The sequence below is a fragment of the Glossina fuscipes genome, unplaced genomic scaffold, assembly GCF_014805625.2.
Source record: "Glossina fuscipes isolate IAEA_lab_2018 unplaced genomic scaffold, Yale_Gfus_2 2, whole genome shotgun sequence".
NCBI lineage: Eukaryota > Metazoa > Arthropoda > Insecta > Diptera > Glossinidae > Glossina > Glossina fuscipes.
This window is the reverse complement of record NW_023998416.1, coordinates 2,595,148-2,615,916: the sequence shown is the minus strand read 5'-3', so window position 1 is coordinate 2,615,916 and position 20,769 is coordinate 2,595,148. Positions and strand designations below refer to the sequence as shown.

Sequence of the window (20,769 nt, the reverse complement as noted above, 5' to 3'; positions counted from 1 at the left end):
GCATTTCGGAGTATTGTGCAGTTGCAGTATGTAATCTGATATTTTAAGAAACCTTTCAGAAAAGAAAGTACATCATAATGAAGGTTTGCAGGCAAATACTTTTTTTCGGGTATAGATTTTTTTTTCCTGAAATCAAATCATAAAAGAAACAAGTAAGATTATTATATTCGGTCGTGAACGAATCTTTTATACCCTTCATCGTAAAAAAAGTAAAAGAACTAAATCTTCATGTTCTGTAATATAAACTGGGCGTGGCTGATTATTTTTATTTTTAAAAGAATAGCTTTTGTCGCATAGGTTCGTGGACGTTGTGGGCGTGTACTTGAAAAAGTTTAAGTCACTTTCAACCTCTTTTGCATGTCGCTAGATGATATCTCCATTCTCACTAACGGGAGAACGTTTACCACAGAGACTACACAATTGGGCAGACGGTGCATTACAAATTTGAAACTGCGCAAAAATTTATATGCTTTATATGGTTTTTTGGGGCTGGTTTCTGCCCGTTATACATTTTTGTACAATTGCTACGGTACCTCCCATATTTTCTATAGTTTATGAGTAATGAGCAAAAAGCTATTTTTTATTCCAACGAACAGGCGGACATGCTTAAATCCATTAAGAAGAAGAATATTTTGTGGGGCCTCCAAAGCTTCGTTCTAAGCGTTGCAAACGTTTTGACAAAATGATAATAACCAATCCTTCGGTGGTGGATATAAAAAGATATGGATTTGTTTAAGATTCTCATAATCAAAAAAAAAAAAATTGTTTTTTCTATTAACAAAATAGAAAAATTGTTCCTTAATTTTAATTTATTTTCTTCTTTTTTTTTTTTCTTTTTAACAAGGGTCGATACGAATTTGTCATTTATTTTACTTTAATTAGAGTAAAAAACCAAAAAATGTCAAATGTTAGATATGAGTTGTTTCAGACAAAATCTCTTAATCAACCTCAAGGGTTAAATATGCAACAGCCAGCTGTTGCTTATTTAAATATATCTACAAATATATTTGATTTTGCTTCGTTTCCTTTTTTTTTAGTTTAGAATAACGTTTAAATTACTAAGAAAGCATTGATCAAAATGTTATTATTTATTAAAATTGAGTCTTAAGTACAAGTAACTATCTCTTTAGATTTGATTGACAGCTCCCTCACATACACATGTCGTTTATGCCTTTAGTGATGTATACCGGAAGTGAACCGTTGCTACACATTGCAGATCGGTGTAGATAGATAGCTAGAGAGAGAGAGAGAGAGAGAGAGAGAGCAGTAATGCACATATAGGCCATATGTGCCAGTGCTTTGCTTTGGAAAATGACATGAAACTTAAGTTAAGCGCGCAATGTCAAATGGTTGTCATGACCTTAGAACATGACCAGATTGTTATAATAATAATGAAAATGTTTACGTTTATGTGATGACAAAGAATAAGAAAAATAAAAAAGACAAACTTCTTCTACTTCTTACCTAGAAAATTTATAAAACTGGCGTTTCAATTATAGAGAAAAAAAATGAAGAATTCAATGAATTTTGTTTTGGAAAACACTTTTGCATATTTTCCATTCTTATGTCAAACAAATTATGACAACTTCTTAATAAACATCGATAAAAATAGGAAAAAATGTTTGTCTTTCTCTTCTTATACTCTCTTCTTCTATTTTCTTTTTTTGGTTTTATGAAAAGGAAGAATATTTTTTAACGCTTTGAAGTGACAGTTTGTCATAGCAGCGCAGAGTGGTTTAGTGGAATAATTTATTTTCAGAAATAGAATTTTAAAGAACACACAACTAGGAAGACAATGTGAATTAAATGTTTGGAACTGCAAAGTATAGAATTTGAAATACACTGTACGTATGAGGAAAACGCATCGAAAAAGTGATTTCCAAATATGAGATTATTCGCTTTATATTTACACTCTAATGATGGAGTTTCTTCTTATATTATTCGCTTTGCAATACATCATACAGCATGCATCGGCGCTTTTAAAAGATGCACATTTATTTGCTAAGGCACGAAATCTGATTTCTCAATAAAGTTTTTCTATAAATACAACAACATACGGATAGAGAAGTTTAGCTTAGTTTAGCATCTAAAAGGGTAAGGGAAAGCATAACGATTTTTATGCCTTTTTTAGCGTAATTTTTTATATCGAAATTTCTTCGTTAAATATATTCTTTTCGTAGGTTTGAAGGCGTAACCATTTTGTCTAAACACTTGCTACACATGAAGCTGAAGGCAGCTTCAGTGAACCTAGTCAACCTATAAAGTAGATGTGTTCTTGTTCATTATCAAATTTTGAACCAATCAAAGCATGTTTTTCTAAGTGTCCGTCCGTCCATAAAATATTAAGATATCAATTTCAATCTTGGTGGAGCCTTTGAAGCCTACTGTTGGAGATAAGCCAACGTGATCGAAGGATATGCCTGCACTACTATTTATGATGGAGAACAATTATGTTTCCAAACATTCTCCTCCTGCAACCATTCGATCATGTGCATGCTGTCGTTTTAATACGATCTCCAATACGATTAAGTTTGAAAATGTAACTCGCGCATCCACACAAACGTTCACAATAATGTAGAAGGTATTAATTATTAACCCGAAGACGAAAACTAATTTCAATTCTTTTGAAGTACGTTCAATTTGTCAAGTACATACACATAATCATATACATAGTAATCGTATAATACATGTATACATATATCCGAAGACTCCATTTACTCAAATCCCGCTAAAATTTATATGAGCTTAGGCTCTATGTCATATCTGCCCTTTCGGAATACGTTCCATTGTAATGTAAGTGTTCTTCCTTTCTATTATGATGATGTGATAAATTTTGGTTTAGGTTAATAAGTTTGATGAGAAAAAAGTTCAGCCTTCATAATAATTTTCTAAAAAAAAAAGAAAAAAAAAAAAAACGCTTGCAATACAAGTAAAGTTAATTGTTTTATTGTGAACTTTTTTGTAGGTTTTTTCCCTTGTAATGATCTAGTTCAACAGTGACTTGGTTTGTAAAGGAAATTTGTAGGAATTTTTTAAAATTTCGAAATAATTGTTGTAAAAAATGAATTATTATTAGAAATCCATGTCAATAATTTATGAAGAATTTCAGCATCTTGACATTTGTGACCCTAAGAAGTGAAAAAAAGGTAGATATTCTCTACAGGGTTAAAAGTCACGGCATTAAAGAAATTTTATTTAACCTTTTCACGTTTAACCCTTTGCACTATTTTAACAAAGGCATTGTGTTAATTAATTATATTTCTCTTAAATTGATTTCATTTTTTAAGTTCAATTTTTAAGAAATAGAAATTTTTTGAAAGATTTCTTAAAAGATTGAGTAAATTGTCAGAGTTTTTACGACCTTTTAATAAAAATTTTTTGCTTAAAGGTTAAAGAGCGAAAGGTTTCCCTTAATACTTTCACCTTTAGATTAACGAGATCGTCATGGTTCGATAAGTTTTTTATCTTTCTTTTTTGTGAGAAAATTTTTTGTTCTCAAAACAAATTTAAAAAACTCGCCAGGATGTAAATTAATATAGAAGATGATATAATAAAGTTATAGCAGAAAAGAGAGTAATGAAAGTATATAGAGCGCATAGCATACGCTTTGTATGAAATATTCCGCGTTTGTTTTTAACTAGAAAGGGTAACTAAAATGCATCGAGCACTTTTTTGTACCATTTCGCTTAGAAACGTTTTGCAAATTCTTCTTAAATGGCTTTTCATCTGTTATTTAATTTGTCTACTTTGCCGGATTACAATTGACTTAAATGTTGCATGCAATTAAAATGGCTTCATCGTTATTTTGTACGTATGTAAGTTCATATGAATAAATGTTAAGTGAACCCTAGTATCCTAGAAACGCTATTAAGCCAACAAATCCTAGAATTTACGCACTAAAAGGCCAGATAAAAAGCCGATAAGCTTTATTTCATAAGCTCTCTGTGGTAGTTAAGTACATGTTCCAATGGACGCAAGTAATCGTTTCACTTCTTGCAATAGCCGTAAGGCAAGTCACTTCCTCGAATGAATTTTTTTTTCGAAGTCGCTTTATTGGGAATGTCCTTGGAAATCTGTATTCCCTCTGCGCTTTATGTATAATTTCTTACTTCTTTCAAAAACTTTTGTTGTAACAAATTCAAATATACTTTATTAGAACTTGAAAGTAACAGGGTAGGGTAAAGTATTCAATGAACGATAGCAGGTTCATATGTTTTTTTTTTTTTTTTTTTTTGCTATTCATAAGTTTTCTTTCCTTTCCGAACTGCTTCAGATTTTCATTTCTATTTTACTCCCGCATACTTTTGTATGAAAAGTTTCGAACATTTGTGTATACGTGTGCCGACATAAGAAAAGAATAAAAAAAAAAAAAAATAAAAAACTATTTTCCACAACATTTAAAATGAATTAATTTACCACCCAGCTACACAAGTATATAAGTGTATTCATAATTGTTGTATTCACTCAATGACGCATTCAGCGATCACTTTAGTGATTTTGTATTTACATGAACAATAAAAAAAAATAAAAAATAAAAAGAAAGAAAAAACTGCATGTACTATAGCAACCAGAGAAGTGTATCGATTGAAAAAAACAAAAAAAAAGTAAAAGAAAAATACAGAAAAAGTACACCGAAAGCATACACGTAGATACAAACATATGTATGGTTGATTAGACAAGCATTGTAGACGAACTGGGCAGTCTGTTGGGCTGGTGTACATACGCATGAAATTGTTGTAGTTATGAGTGGAGGATGCAAAAAGCGTAAAATTAAATTAACACTCGGGAGGTCCATGACGATCAAACTGATCGTAAATCTTATAACAGCCAAAAAGACGATTGCTGCCGCTGATATGTAGTAGACGGGGCCTTCATCATTGTTTTGTGCAGTAAAGCAAAGTATTATTGTTGCTCACGATCAGCACGTATATGTATATATTTACAGACACTTGAATTTATGCACACTTTTATAAGCTTACGTATTTAAATTTATATATATATATGCATATATATAAACAACATGGCGCAAGTTTGCCACGATCATCAGAGAATAAGTATTTGTTGCATAAACAGATACGCAAAAAAAAAAAGAAAAAGAAAAACAACCAGCAACCATAAATACCAAATGGTCATTGACAATACAGTTGCGATTTTTACTTAAAAAAATATTAAGGGATTCCTTACAGAATCTCGGGTAGGGCGAGATTCAATAAGTAAACAAGAAAAAAAAAAAAAAAAAAAACAAAGTAAAAAACAAAAAATATGATGAAAATTATGCAAACGCAACAAAATTATGGCAAAAAGATTTCTGTGGTGCTTATAGCCGGTTCAGAGAGCTGGTTGTCATGTGTATGGTATGCTCTAAGCTTTTAAGATCGCTGCGGTAGATATAATTGACGACATGTTGTCTCACGATCGTGCTAAAATGATTAAGAAAAAGAGAGAAAAAAAAAAATAATAATTCTCCGCGACATAAAGCAAACGTTTATTAATCTGCAACGGCAGACAAACATATACATAAGCGATCAGTTTCCAAGCAGAAAATTTAATATAGTGATAGTTTGACTCCTTAACTCTATTTATGTGATTTTTAATTGTAGACAAATATATTTGACAGTGATTGTAATTAAATACGTAACCGATTTTTGGTTTTAAATAAATTTTCATTGCTTCTCTTGTTGCTGCCCTTTTTTTTAAATTTTTTTATTTTTTTATTTTATGGTTGACATTAATTTTATGATAGTCATTCGATTTTTATATCTTATACCCTTAAAGTCACGCAATGAGTTAATTAACTCAACTGCTTAATGGAATTGTAACATATACGGTCATCGCTTCCGTCACCAGCGTTCAATTCTTTTCTATTAGAGTTACAAACTTTTATTATTATTTTTATTATAGCATGAGGCATAACAGGTCCCTCCGTCTAGACCCAACTATATTTTATTTACAGTAATTATTCATTAGACAGAAAAGCACACGTGTATATGTATATATATGTATATACATCAAAATATTTATTTAAAGGTCGGCAAATAAATTTATAATGATGATCGGTAATAAAAAAAACATAGAAGGCAATGAAACAACGTGATCGCGTACAATCGATGAAATTTTGATTAGCGGCGACCGAATTGGCGGATAATTGACAACACACACAACAAGCGAATCGTTCTATGTTCGAACTTAACAAATGGATTCACTTATAACGGGAAACACCTTTAGGTTATTTCACCAATTGGAGAGTTTCGATGAAAATTTCACAAAGTTTAAAACGTTGACTCCTATTGTACCCCACACAAAATCGGCAGAAGGGAATGTTAAGTTCGCAAGGAAGAACTTTACACATACCAACACCGATCGATTCAGAATTGCTCCTTGAATCGATCTAAGTTTGTCTGTCCGTCTGTCCATCTTTCTTTATTATGCTCAACTCACAGCCTGTGATTTTGGGTGAACTTCTTACAACGACATATTTTGGGCCAAGGACGAATGCTGTTGCAAAGAGCTCGAATCGAATCAGTTTTTCATCCACTTCCCAAATAAAGCATTAATTTGAAAAGTACTTACATGAATAATTATAGAATGTTGCAGAGGGGGTTAATGCTAAGCCATGGCTCACAACGTTGTTTTCACTTGTTTTCCATAGTCATTTTTGCAACGATATAACAAACACACTATCATTTATAGTCCTATAAATAGGCTTCTGTAACTTGCGGTTGCAATGCTTCTTTGATAAAACATCAGTAAATCATGCAGTTTTGCATGTCGGACAGCCTTGAATAGGTTAGGTTATCCATGTTATTACTGGAAAGGGCTATTAATGTTGACGTTGGTTTTAGAATACATTTTGTAGTACGGAGCTTTAAAATTCGCTCATCTGCATGAATGCAATAATTTGAATGCCATAACCGCTAGCGACGGAGGTCGCTTTCTGCCTCACGATTACCTGTTGCGGCCCACAATCTGAAATTGAGGAAACGCTTCTCCTTGAATTTATTACTTTTCGAGTTCCGCTTTAAATTTTATTTATTATTGCTACTCATTATAAACGAAATAACAATCAAGTCAATACAATCTTTTCTCTCTATAGTGGAAACAATACGTTCATGCATACGCGGCCGTACTTTATACAATTTTACCATCTCCGTCTCTGTTCTCGTTTTGTGTTTGTTTATTAATCTAACCAGTAGCCAGACGGCGGAGTTAAAAAATCATAACATTCTGGTTGGTTAGAAAAACAAATAACTCGAACTTGGAATATTAATGTTGTTCTTATTTTTTTTTTTTTTCTTCTTTAAATAATATTTTTGTTAATTAAGCAACTTTTTCTCTTCAGATGTTTGCCTCTGTGTTAAAAACGTAATTACAATTTTTTATTGTTATTGTTATTATGACCATACTATAGCTTGCTATGCTTTTAATGCTGCAATATGTTGATTGTCTTGCAAAAGAAGAAATGATTTTTTTTTTGTTTTAATTTTCAAATAAAAAATAACAAATGGCGCAAGGAAGCTAACGATTAATAAATATATACACGTTTTAGATTGTGCGGCGGGTATCTCGCGTTTTAGGTTAATACATCATAATCGTGAACCTTACCGACACCGAAGTATAAGTGTCAAATTGCTACCTCTTTATAGCCTGTAACCCTTGTGGGTATAATGAGTGTGTGCAGACGGTTGTAACACCCAGACGAACTTGAGGTAGATCCGTCTTTTAATTATACCGACCGACTCAGAAAACGATTCTAAGTTTGTCTTTCCATCTGATGTCTGAAATATTTTGATGAAATTTGGTACGCTGGCCTGGACGGGCATTTTGAAAATGCTTCGGATCGATCAATCCCCATACAACACCTTGTTTTGATAAGCCCTTATAAGAAAGAATATTGTAATTTTTAGAATTCCACGACACAATCTCGCACTTTGGCATTGCAAATTGGTGTGAAAACTTTGGGATAACCTTTTGAACCGCTTGCCATATAATCGCTCCTACGGAAATTGAATCTTTAAGTGGTCAAAAGCCTTAATTTTCAATACTTTTTGACTAAAACTCATTCATAATAATAAGTTGACATAAAAATTAGCCTTAGCGAATTGGGACTACGTAGGTCTATTTCTTGTATACCAACTCATACAAGGATTCTAATTAAAAATAAGGCTTGATAAATATTCAAAAGTTGTAATAGTTAGTATTTTATGACGAAATTTTGTCCCTAGCAAAACAACCAGACGAAACTTGGGTCACATACATCAATAGAACGATTTAAAAAAAAAAAAAAATGGAATTGTAAGGGAGCACAAAAGACGCTATTTTGCGTACAACGTTCTAATGTTGTATCTCAATGATGGTTTGGAACTTTGAAACTTTAGCTTTTCTCTCCTGCAAATAAGGGATCAGACTATTTACTTAAAGTCACGCGAATTTAACGAAAAGGTATGAAAATATTTATAGTTTATATATATATATCTTCGGACTTAGGGGTGTTAAAAAGTTCGCTTTATGCGTTATTCCTGACCAACCAAAAACATCGAGTTACTCATTACCACTAATTTGTTAGCAAATTCTGCCCTTCCGGATGTAAATATGAGGAGAATAGCGATAATGGAATCTTTGCCAACTTTGGCATGGTAAATGAATGTGGAAGATGTGATGGGCGCCAGTATTTTCTTGATCTTCTTCCCATATAAACGTCCTTGAAAAAATAAACCCTTATTTTGCAACAAGGTTTGATTATTAGCATTATTTTGCGATGAAAACTGGTCTTGGAAAGCGGTTCGACATATAAATGTTCGTGAATATAATTGGATTATGTATGGCGACATTTTTAAAAATTCCTCTTATATAGGAAGATTTGTTAAAAAATCGTAAATATAATTATGGCTAAAATTGCTAAATTTGACTTTGAGGAAAGGAAAAATAGCCTTAAGACGAGATGCAATGAAGCTTGTTTACTCTATGATTGTGAAAAAGTGGCAAATATCCACACACTATTCTTGAGAGAGACACATCTTTAAAAGCTTACTGTAAGACTTTATTTGCGTTTGTTATGGAAATTGTATTCGGCTGTGGCCATCTTCGTTCCCCTACAGTTTACGATTCAACACAATTTTTTTTCTTTGTTTTAAAAACAGATATTTTTTCAGTTTACGTTGTACTGTGGGCGTGTCTTTTGATCCATTTGGCCCATTTGCCGTACCAAGTAGTGTGCAAAAATTTCTAATGTTTTTGCCAAACTTGAAAACAATATCTTTATTTATGCAAGAATATTTACCGTAGGCAGACAGACGTACAGATGCACATGCCTAGATCGATTCAGAATTTGACGAATACATTATATTTCATAGAGTCTCTATAGTTTCCTTCTGAGTGTTGTAAACGTGTTGATAAAATGAATATACCCCGATCCTCCGGTGGGCGGTATAAAAATCTCCCCTTTAAATTAATTATTAAAAACATCGTATACATCTGCTTAATTGTTCATTTTTCTTTCAAAAATTTGTTCTTTACTTTTAATAATCTCCTAAAACATCTTTTAAACAACATAACTAACTTGTTATGGGTTTTTTTTTTTGTAAATGCGAAGGGTTCGAAATGACTGCATAATATTTTTGGAAACACTCCTTCCATTCAATTTATTAATACATTTGAAAATTTTTTATTTTCAATTAATGATTGCTTTGCAGATAATTATTAAAGAGGAAAAATCTTAAAAATTAATAAAAATTCATAAGGTTTAAATTTAATACTAACTGTTCCAATAATTCAGTTTTGAAAATGTTTTTCTTTCTTTTTTTTTTTTTTTTAATTAGAAATGAACAAAATACTGCCATGACAACTGCATAACATGTTAACATATGAAGGTAGGCGGGGCTAAAAAGAAATTTCCATCAACACATAACTACAACAATAACTTTTTTATGAAGACTAAGAGCATCATATATTATCTCTCTCTTTCTCTCTATCTCACTCTCTCCTTAGATGGAACATTGTTTGGTTTTAGAGTGTAAATAAATAGAGAGCGAGATAGAATGGCTGATTGCCCAAAACTATATATATATATATATATATATAGGAATTACATTTGAGAGAGTTACTCGCTCATAGATAAAGTATGAGTAAGCGAGCAATGTGGATTTTTTTTCTCGCAATTGTATTGCTTCCCTATGGTATGAGTTGCTTCAATTTTATAAGTATATAAGTAGATAAGTTATGCAGTTGTGTTCTGAGCATTTTGAAAATGGTGTACTCGCGGGTCTAGAGAAATGTAAATTTTATTCTCAGCAAATTTAAAAGCCACTCGAGCGTCTTCTTAAGAAATATGTATAGCAAAGTAAATTCTACTCTGAGAAATAGAATTTTATTCTCAGTAAATAAAATGTTGAATAAATGATGCCAAGCAAAGAAATATCCTCTCAGCTGTTTTTAGTACAGTAACAAACAAGGTAACGCGCACACTCATAAAGAAAAAATGAAAATAAGTTTTTCATTTTTAATTTAAAATTAATGAAAGTATCAAGTGTATAAAGGAGCTCGGGAAATTGATTTTATGTTATTTAAAAAGAACAGTATTTATTTAATTAAAAAAATATTATAATTTATAGTTTACAAATTATCAAAAAAAAAAAAATTTAAAAAAAATTTATCTCTTTAATTAACTTGATATTTTAATTAGATGAAAATTATATGAAAAAAAATTGCTGTAAATATTAAAATAACAATTTACCGTCGGCATATTGTTAACTAAATATTTAAGTTTAAATTAAATCGTGTAAGTTGCGTAATTTATTTGCTTTGCTTTAAGTGCTTAAGTACGGACGGAAAAAAAAAAGAGTTATACCTGAACTTTTTTGTAGATATTTATTTGTTTGTTGTTTTTGTTTTTTTTTTTGTTTTTTTTTTTTTGTAAATTCAATTTATAGTGTTGTTGTGTTCAGTTAGACTTGCAGTTCTATTTGATTTACATTGCGAAAATAAAATATGGTGACTGTTATGCCCTACAGTTATTCTACTCCCCGCTGTGGATTAATTGATAAAATGATTGAACCAAAGGTATTACAATAATCAAATACTAATTAAATGTATATGTAAATATATTAAATGTGCTTAACTTCATAAACATACAAAAAAAAAGATCATATAAAAAAGAAAACTGAATCGATTTTATCAAGACATATTAATATAGTTGTAATAAAAATAAGTTAGACGACCTATAATAAAGTGTTTTCTGACTTGAATTTTTTTTTGTCTTGGATGCATGTTCTATGTCGGGGTTTTACCAAAATTTTGTACAGCAGGCACGTCATCTACAATGTCAACTTCAAGCAGTTTAGGATCCAAGAATGGGATTTACTCTATTTTTTGTATCATCTCCAGAGCAAAAATAACACCCGCGGTTGTCACTTGCTTTAAATTAATGCATAATTGAGGGAGACGCAGTTCTGCATTAATTTAACTACAACTATAACCTTTGATTTGTTTGTTGCTGATATATCATCTCAGAGGCTAGCTACCACTGTTAATGGGTTTAATGCAATCACAAGCGCAAGCACAAAAACTACAACTTTTAAAAATAGTTAACTGCAACAAATAATTGCAAAATTAAAGTTAAACTCTTTCGAACAGGAATAATAAGAAGTGAGTTCCATTGAAATTTCTTCTTCTAGACCAAATCATCTATCAAATCAGGTAACTCAGGTAATCTGGTAACTCTCATTAGGAGTACATTTTTATTTTGGAATCCCCGAAGCATATTTTTTCAAACGTTTTCGAACGTTCTGACTGCGTTTATATTTTATTTGCCGAAAGGCGGAAGTAAGCAGCACTTAGAAACACACCTTTTATCATACCAATAAGAATAATTTTCTGAATCGTTTTATGGCTATCTGTCTATCCGACATTATCTTGTGGTAAACCTGCAGGTTGAAATTTTCAAAACATTTTGCCGTAGTCGGAGTTTAGTGCACAACATGACGTCGAAGTTTGAGAAAAAGCCGAAGTGAAGTAAAATACTTAATGATCACTCTTGCCGTTTTGCTAATCGCAAATAAACCTTACATTACATATTCATTCTTAGTCCATCGAAGTGGTAGAATATTCTCCTTGGCAGTACAAAGAAAGTAAAGGATGACAAAAGGCTGATTATGCCTTGAGCTCAGTTTTCTGATATATTTTGTCTTACTGTTGTTTAACTATTTCACTAGTAGTAATTACCACAACTGATTCGGATTTCTTATAAGAATTTTTAATACATAGTTACTAGATTCGCTCTTGCAATCAATATTGAATTTATTTATTTAAATTTTTGACTGATTCAACAAGTTTTACAATTAAACAAGACATCATTGTTCGCAGAAAAACATTGAAATTGTTTCAATTAAAGATTTACTGTTCCTTATCTTTTTAAAGAGTGCAATAATCTTAGTAAGGGGATCTGCTATCAATTACGACAATATCGTTTATATCTACCCCATTACATACATATTCAAAATCTTTCCACGACCAAGATCAACTTAACCTTGACGACCGTCTTAGCTTAAGAACTCATAATATACACGTTGTTAGCGCGCCTACAGTTTTACTTTTTACAAAAATTGTCGACTTTCGATAACTTTTTGCAAACCCATTCCAATGCAACGAACTTCGTAATGAATTAACTTTTCCAAAAATCGTCTTTTATTGATGTAAGACAGCACATTAAACCAACCAAAATTTTTTGGCAGAGAAGAAGTTAACCTTTTTCCAGATGAAAACCTGAGGAAATCTTTTTTTTTTTGTGATACCGTAACGAGATGTGGAGAGTGCAAGTTTCAAGAAGGAGTGATATACTTTCTAAAGCTTTAAGCTTTATACCCTTAATGTTAAAAATTTAATAAGTTTCGACATATAGAGACCGAAAAGATGCATATATTGGTTCCATGCATGTGTGCAGTGAAAATTAAGTAAAATTCAAAAGAATATTTTGTGTTTACTGTTAAGATTATGATTTGGCTCTGATTCGAGGATTTGAATCCATTGACCTCGTTTCAACCAAATTTAATGTAAATAAACATCTGCGAGTCATGTAGGAAATCGTAGCAGAAAATATGAACAGCAATTCTCGAAACTCTGGACTTATCAACACAGACAGTTATTCGGAGGTCATCTGTTGCTTCAAAAGTTATTTGACCGATTTAAACATTGACTAGCCGATCAGATCCGGGGGAATGTAAAAAATCGAAATCTTTTCAACAGAATTTCGGATAACACATTCCATGGACCCATTTATTAATAATAGCGGCCACGTACCGTTTTGTGAGTGTGCGTAATATTTTTGGCTTTTAGGAAATAACAATGTAATACGTTAGAGAAGTGAGTACTTTTTTCTTTCATATTCAGAAAGTACTTAATTCTCATGAAACGATGAAATTTTTCTATAGAAATTGGGAAAAAATTTCAGCGCTTATTGCGGATGCGACACCCCATATGTTTAACCTGTTCGTATGGAATGAACAACTGTCAACGACATCTGTCGAAATTTTGCCCCTGAATAATGCATAGCCGTCATATATCGCCATATGACTAATAGAGGTATTGAAAAACATCTGCTCTGTTATCCGGAGAACCTATTAAAAGTTTCCAGTTAAGAGTAATCTAAACAAGTGAAAACGTTTTGGTCCGGCAAGGCCGACTTTTAAATACCTTAAGCTACTACGTCTAATATCATTCTTCATTTGTATATGTGGTGAAATACTAGAAATTATATCTGATTTTCGACCAAGAGGATGCTTTTTATGATAGCTTTTACACAGAAGAGGACCTTAAACGTGGCTTGACGTGGTCCAAATATAATAAAATTATTTTGCGTGCCAAAGATCTGATTATTATTCACCTATTTTTTTCCTAAAGTACTGGAAATTCGTCTTTTTGCCGTACTTTTACAAGTGTCTTTGTATGGGATAAGGTGGTAGACTTAATAATATATTAAAAAAAGAGACCATTTTTTCATGGCAATGCTTAATATGCGTTAGAGCTCTTACAGGGCTTGGGGTAAAAAGTATGGACGTGTATGAGCCAAATTTTACGCCGTAGATTTTTAAGTCAAATTACAATCATGAACCATTGCTAATTGTGAAATATTAACAATTAGACCGTTTTCCTCACTATAAGCTTCTTGTTCATAGGAACTTATAACAAAGAGTCGGCTCAAGAGCCGTTAGCCCATCTAAACCAAAACTTTTCGCATCAATTTATTATGCCTAAATGCTATTACTAACTGATTTTTGGCGAGAAAGTTTGAAAATTACAAATTTTTTTCATATGGCAATCTGTAGCAGTTTATTCATATGGCAATCTAAAGCAGCGAATTGTCGTAAGAATGGTCGGATCTTCGTCTGTCGGTCAAAACAAGTAGGCGTACCCCTTCGCAAATCTCCTTATTAGTTAAGTCCACAAATACTTGGCGGACAGACGGACAGACATGGTAAACTCGAACCAGAAAATGATTTTGAAACGGTCGCTCTTATAAAATGCGGCAGACTACCTGAAGCCGTTGTGGATATTTCATATATCCACCCAAACTTAATATACCCTGCATCGTAGATGGTGTTTGGTACTAACACAAAACAAATTTGCGAACACTCTTCATTACAGTTTTATTGATATTGTTAAATATTTAATTATATTTTACGTAGAAAAAAGTTAATCAAATTTATAAAACAAATATTAAAAGAAGAATGATTTTGAGTAAGATTCGTTCTCAATAAATTGTTAGAAGATTCCATTCGAATGTCGAATGTTAAGCATACGATATACTGATGAGCATGAGCAATGACATTTTTTTGTGACGACCTGCGGTCAGTTTTCAACAATATTTTTAATGTTTTTTGTTTTTAAAGGAATATTCATCATTTTTCTTCATTTTTTTTTTTTTTTTTTTTTTCGAAATGACAGAGATTCCATTGAGTTGATAACAAACTTTATAGAAGGGTAGATTCTTTTTAACTTTATTATCAATAAAAATCTTTAGCATATTTTTGGCACTTCATAACTCAAATAAATGCAATGCAAGACAATGCATATAAAGGCGATTATAAATCAACGACTTCTCTTTTAGCCAAATGATAATTTATGACAAAAACTTAAAGCACAGTGTGTGAGAATCAAAATAAAAAAAAATAAAAAAAATGAAAAAAACGCATTAATGAAATTAATTGAATTTTATTGAATCGTCGTTCAATTGATGATCTCAAGCAGAGTTCATTAAAAATTAATAAAAATAATTAATATATATATAAATTATATTAAGTATAGATGAACTTAATTTTGTTTGCATTATAAACAAATAATTTAACACAAGATTTTTATCCATAAACAGAAACAGATAAAAAGTGAAAGAACGAAGAAGACAAGAAAAAAAAAAAAAAAACAATAACAAAAACTAATTCTTAAATCAGAGAATAAAAAATAAAAAGATTACCATCTTTTCTTCTCTGCTTATGAAATTCTTGTTTACAATCCTTTGAGAAGTTTTAACAGGTATTCATAAAAGACAACGATACGCATACTTATGCATATATCTACAAGCATACTTACATTTTGTTGTTTTCTATAGATATACTTATGTGAAGATTGTTGTCGATCGTTTGTTTCAAGTCTTGTGCCATAAATTAGTTGACAGTTTTCAGCTAAAACAACGTCACACAATCAGAATCGAAGAAAGAAAAAAAAAAAAACAGAAACAGAAACAGAAACAGAAGAACACAACACATAACAAGAGACAATCACACATGTGCATATTGTATCCGAACATGTATGTATGACTGGCAGAGTTTTTAAATATGAAAATGAAATGTGAAATGTGTGCACGCACTTAACCGATCACGCACACATAAGTATACATTATATATGAAAAAATATTTAAGATTTCACTGATATTTTATCAAATTTAATTACTGTTAAGCTGTTAAGAAAGTGTCAAAAAGCAAAGAGAGAGAACAACTATAACAGGAGGGATACAATTTGTGAGGTCTTGGCATACTTTAAATTATTTCATGAAATATAATTAATTATTAGTTTTAGGTACTATTATAACTAATATTGAGGGAGTGCATTATGTTAAATTTGCTAGCAGTTAATTATCCAGTGTAAACGTGCTACGGGTAATTAGGCTATATAATAATAATTATCAAGATCATTTTAACATTCAGTGCAACAATAGTTGCGGTTGGCGTGAACTAACTTCCCCATGAAGGGATATTTCTTCTTTATTCATTCTCGACAAATAAATGAATATTAATTTTTTTGTCTGTTTATAATAATTGGAATTATCTACATATAACACGTTGCTCAATAAGTTCGTGGGATGACATTTAAATGTCATCCTTGTTAACGAATCCATTTGATCTTCAGCCAGTCCGAACCGTTAAAAGATACGTGTCATTAAGATCGTTATTTTAGTGACGTTACATATGAAGTTCAGATATTTTTATTGTTTTACAAAAACACGAGTAGCCTACCTGCGTAGCGTAATCCTGCGAACTTATTGAGTTATGTATTACATATGTAAATTTGGCCAAAATATTATTAAAAGTGAAAATAGCTAATACTTTTTTTGCTGTCTAAAAATCAACGCATTGTGTTTTTGCTTAGCTATGAATTCGCAACAGTAAGAGAAACCGGCAAAATAATTATTACAATTTAAAAAAAAAAAAAATTCTGAAAACACGCGCGCACAAAACAAACAAAATCTTATATTATCATCGCAAAACAAAACAATTATGTTCTCGCTCTTAACTTACACACACAATGCCTATGTGTGTATAGTTACTTAAAGCGTGCAATGTAAAAAACATTTTAAAAGAAAATTTCGAAGAGAAATAACGTCAGTGTGGAATTTTGTAAGACGGCTATGGACCTATAAGAAAAATCTCATTGCGCCTTATTGGAATCAGAAGTTACGAGAAAAACTCATTGGAGAGGACCTCTGCATATTATATAGATTGATTAAACATTTTCGTTTTCACAAATGAACATTTTTCAAATCGTCTCAACAAACGTGCAATCACCTACCAAAACGTTGCTTTCTCTACGCGTAAAACCATTTACTGCACAATCTAGACATATTCCATAGACACTCCATCAAGATGCCGTACGGTTGAAGGCTATACCACGTTTTCGGAAGAAGGGAAAAACTTAAATATAAACGCGTCTGAAAATATTCCGCTACTCGTATAAAAGTCGATGAAAGGTAATTTTTGCATTATGCAAGGATGTTTAGAAAACCCCACATTAAAGCTAGTTTCAATAGATCGCAGCCCATCTGACCGACCTTTTGCCCATTGTGCCTGATAAGCACTGATTCGCATTTTTTCGCAAATCTTCTTTTTGACATTTTTGCATTAATTGTTTTGGAAAATTCTGCTGCGAAACTTTCAGCAGGCTCAGAAGTGGTTTTTCTAACGCTCGATTGCCCGACATTACCACCTAACCGTTTTCTGCAGTTCGTTCTCATCTTGTTTGCATTAAAATCGATTTCCGCAATAGCCGAGAGCACTTCAATTCTACTTGAAATTTATCTTATTCCATGTTTCATTTGCCTTTCGGTAGAAAATTTCCCCTTTTTTTGTCTGTTTGTGATTGTCGAAATTATAAAATTGTTTTATTTTTTTTTTATTAAATTTGATATTTGTTAGTGAAATATTTTATGGTTCTTAAAAACACTATTAACTATTGTTTAAATAATTGTTAAATATCACAGAGTAAGTTCTTATAAAAAGTCTCTTCTTCTGCTTCTTTTGTAATTCTGCAAATGAACATTCGAAGAAGATTCGCGGTCTTGTATAAAAGAAGGTTCAATGCGAACACGAAGTTCTTTATTTGGACCTTAATCAAATTGTTGTTGTATTTTCTCCAACGAAACAAAGCCTTTCCTATATTTTTCCAATATTTTGAAAGCACAATCGTCTTGTAGAGAGTCTTTAATGCCTTTGACTAAAGCTGTACGCACTTTTAAGTCGCTTGAGAAGCTGAGTGACGAGTAGGAACGCATGTGTTTGAAGTTTTTTCGATGAAAACCTTGCCTTTGAGAAAATTGAAATAGAAGGCGTAGAAGGCGTACATACATTACATAAACGTAGAAAAATCACATTTTTTTTTTTTGCTATTAAGCATATGCATGAACAGCATTTAAACAATATTTTATAAAACATCAATTTAAAAGCCTTGAAAATTCACTTATTAAGGAGTTATTTTCGTTAGATCTTTTAGAAAAAAGTATACCGGCGTATGCGGAAAATTGATTCAAATTGAAAAGAAAAAAATTCTTTCTGCCAGCAGGTGAATGTGGCTAGCGACTAATAGAATGGACATAAAACAAAATTTTGATTTGATTATTGACAACTTCTAATTATTACATTGGTGCGCCTTCTCACAAAATACCGCGTTTCCGCGCTTGCTTATAATTTACTAATTTAACGGATTTCTTTCAAACAAGACTCACTTTGCTAAGATTTTGAAATAGATGTGTCGCTTAAGTCAAACCATAAAGAACTCTTAAAAACTCACAAGAATACAACGCCTGAGGAGTAGCAAATTTTTGTATTGCATACTCTACCATGTTATACGCTTTGGTCGAATTATCTCTGCGACTCCAACACTTTCTTTAAACAGAAGTTTTAAGGGAATTTTCGTAAAATCGTGTTTCCTGAATTAATTATAAAATTTTCCCATCAACAAATTTTTGTTGATGTCGTGTAATTTTTCTTTTACGTTGTCGTTTATTATACAACAAAAAAAAAAAAAAAAAAATATTAAAAGAAAAAAAAGAAATCTATTTACATACTTTTTTAAGCCAATCTTTGTCTCACATTTTCCTGTAGAATACGATAACGAAGGCGACACCGCCTTAGTATGTGTTCCCGGAAAGCTGACTCAAATAAAAAAAAAAATGAAAAAAACGTTTTATTTTAAACAAACCATAGCGCCGTAGACTTGATTTATGTATATCACGTTTACATATATTTATAAATTTGTATGCAATTTTATGTTGTTAATTTTAACAGCAACAGTAACAATGTATAATAAAAAAAAAAAAACAAAAAAAAAAAAAAAAAAATTTATATATATGTATTGTAAAACTTGGCACTTTTTCGCCTGAGAATTCGTGTAAATGCTAATTAAGCTTATTTTCAATTATCTTAAAGCTCAACTTGAACAATAACCGTTTAGGCTCATTAATCTCGTTTTAATTTAAAAAAAAAAAAAAAAAAAACGCAGAAACGAAAGAAATAAAAGTAAACACCTTTACCTAAAATGAATGAATGAATGAATGATTGGTGTTGCTTGCTTCGTTCCTCTTGTTGCTATAGTTAACTGAACGTGCAAAAATTATATAATGACTATTTAAAAACCCATAAACCATACAGAAGGTAAAGCATGCATATTATTATAACAATATCTATATATATAAAAAGCAAAAGTATTTCTTCTATACGTACGCACGTACGTACGTACGTAAAACTCGTAAGCAAACTGAAGACGTCTTGTGTCAAAATTCTATATAAAATATAAAAGAAAAACCAAAACACGCAAACATTTTATGTTTTCTAATTTATGGGGTATTGAAAAGTGTCACAAAAATATGTTTAAAATTTATTTAATGCCTGCTTTACCCACAACAGCCAGCAGCCGGCAGCCGGCAGCCGGCAGCAGCAGCAACCATAACAGCAGCAGTGCGCAGTCACACTTTAACCTGGCCCCACCGACCATCCAACCATGACGTCTATATGCACGATTTAAACACGCAAACCGTTTTCACTGCAACGCACATCGCTTTCTTTGGACATTGACATAAACGTTTAATAATATACAACTTCTGGTATTGGTTGTGGCTAAATGGTTTGGTAGGCTGATTAAAGAATAACATGCGAACTTTTCAAAAATCATATTTAACAATTATATATATATATATATATATATATATTTTTTTTTTTCTGTTAAACAATTTAAATAAAGATTATTTTTATTAATTTTTTTTTTTTTTTTTATTGTCAATTTTGCAGGTTAAACGCCCTAAAACAGAGCATACGGACACAAATGAAAGAAATCGGTAAGTAATTGTTATATCTTTCATCTCAGATATTTAAACTCCCACTTGCACTTAAGATCCGATGCTGCTTTGTACATTTTTTTCAATTCGGAGAGATATGCGAGATCAAGCTCGTTATGTAACTCAAAAATGGATTAATTCGAATAAAGTTACTACGTAATATTTCTACGATTGCTGCCATTACTTCAAATTGTAATGTTTTTCGAGCTATCTGTACTTGCAACGCCATCAATCTTAATCACTTTTCCGATCCTTTTTATGGATTGTTCCCAAAAATTTATTGTTAAAACTAAAATCATTTATCTGCTTTGAATGGCAATTTTCAAAAAATTCCCCACTAGATATTGAAAACATATTTTATAAACTTGTTTAGCTCTTTGCTTTGGGTAGCAGTAAGACAATCAAGGGGATCCTGTAATCTTAATATATTTTTTTCTTTGCGAGAGCTTCATTGATTAGTTTTTGAAAATGAATTTAAGAAAATGAATCCGAAATTTGTGCTCAATATGTATTAATACTTTCTAGTGACCATATTACAGCCACAATTACCACGATATGTAAGCTTTTCTAGAGACTGAGCAAATGTTGGCAAAAGATTCGGGCTATAATACCATCAACGATGTGGCGTACTATAATTCTCACACTGACTGATTAGCATATATATCAGTGATCAATAGAAT

At 31.4% G+C, this 20,769-nt stretch overlaps 1 protein-coding gene across 3 annotated transcripts in view; it reads left to right on the top strand.

Annotated features, from left to right (window-relative positions):
- The window catches only part of LOC119633426 (developmental protein eyes absent), a 60,750-nt gene that overhangs the window by 33,285 nt on the left and 6,696 nt on the right, over positions 1 to 20,769 (top strand). The window contains exons 1-3 of one of the 3 annotated variants that reach the window (XM_038026977.1): positions 10,440 to 10,774; positions 10,926 to 11,055; positions 20,043 to 20,089. In XM_038026977.1, coding sequence (XP_037882905.1) covers positions 10,984 to 11,055; positions 20,043 to 20,089 — 119 coding nt within the window. In that variant the 5' untranslated portion in view covers positions 10,440 to 10,774; positions 10,926 to 10,983. Of the gene's footprint in view, positions 1 to 10,439; positions 10,775 to 10,876; positions 11,056 to 20,042; positions 20,090 to 20,769 lie in introns of those variants that run through there. The other 2 variants (XM_038026976.1, XM_038026978.1) reach the window with 2 other exon arrangements.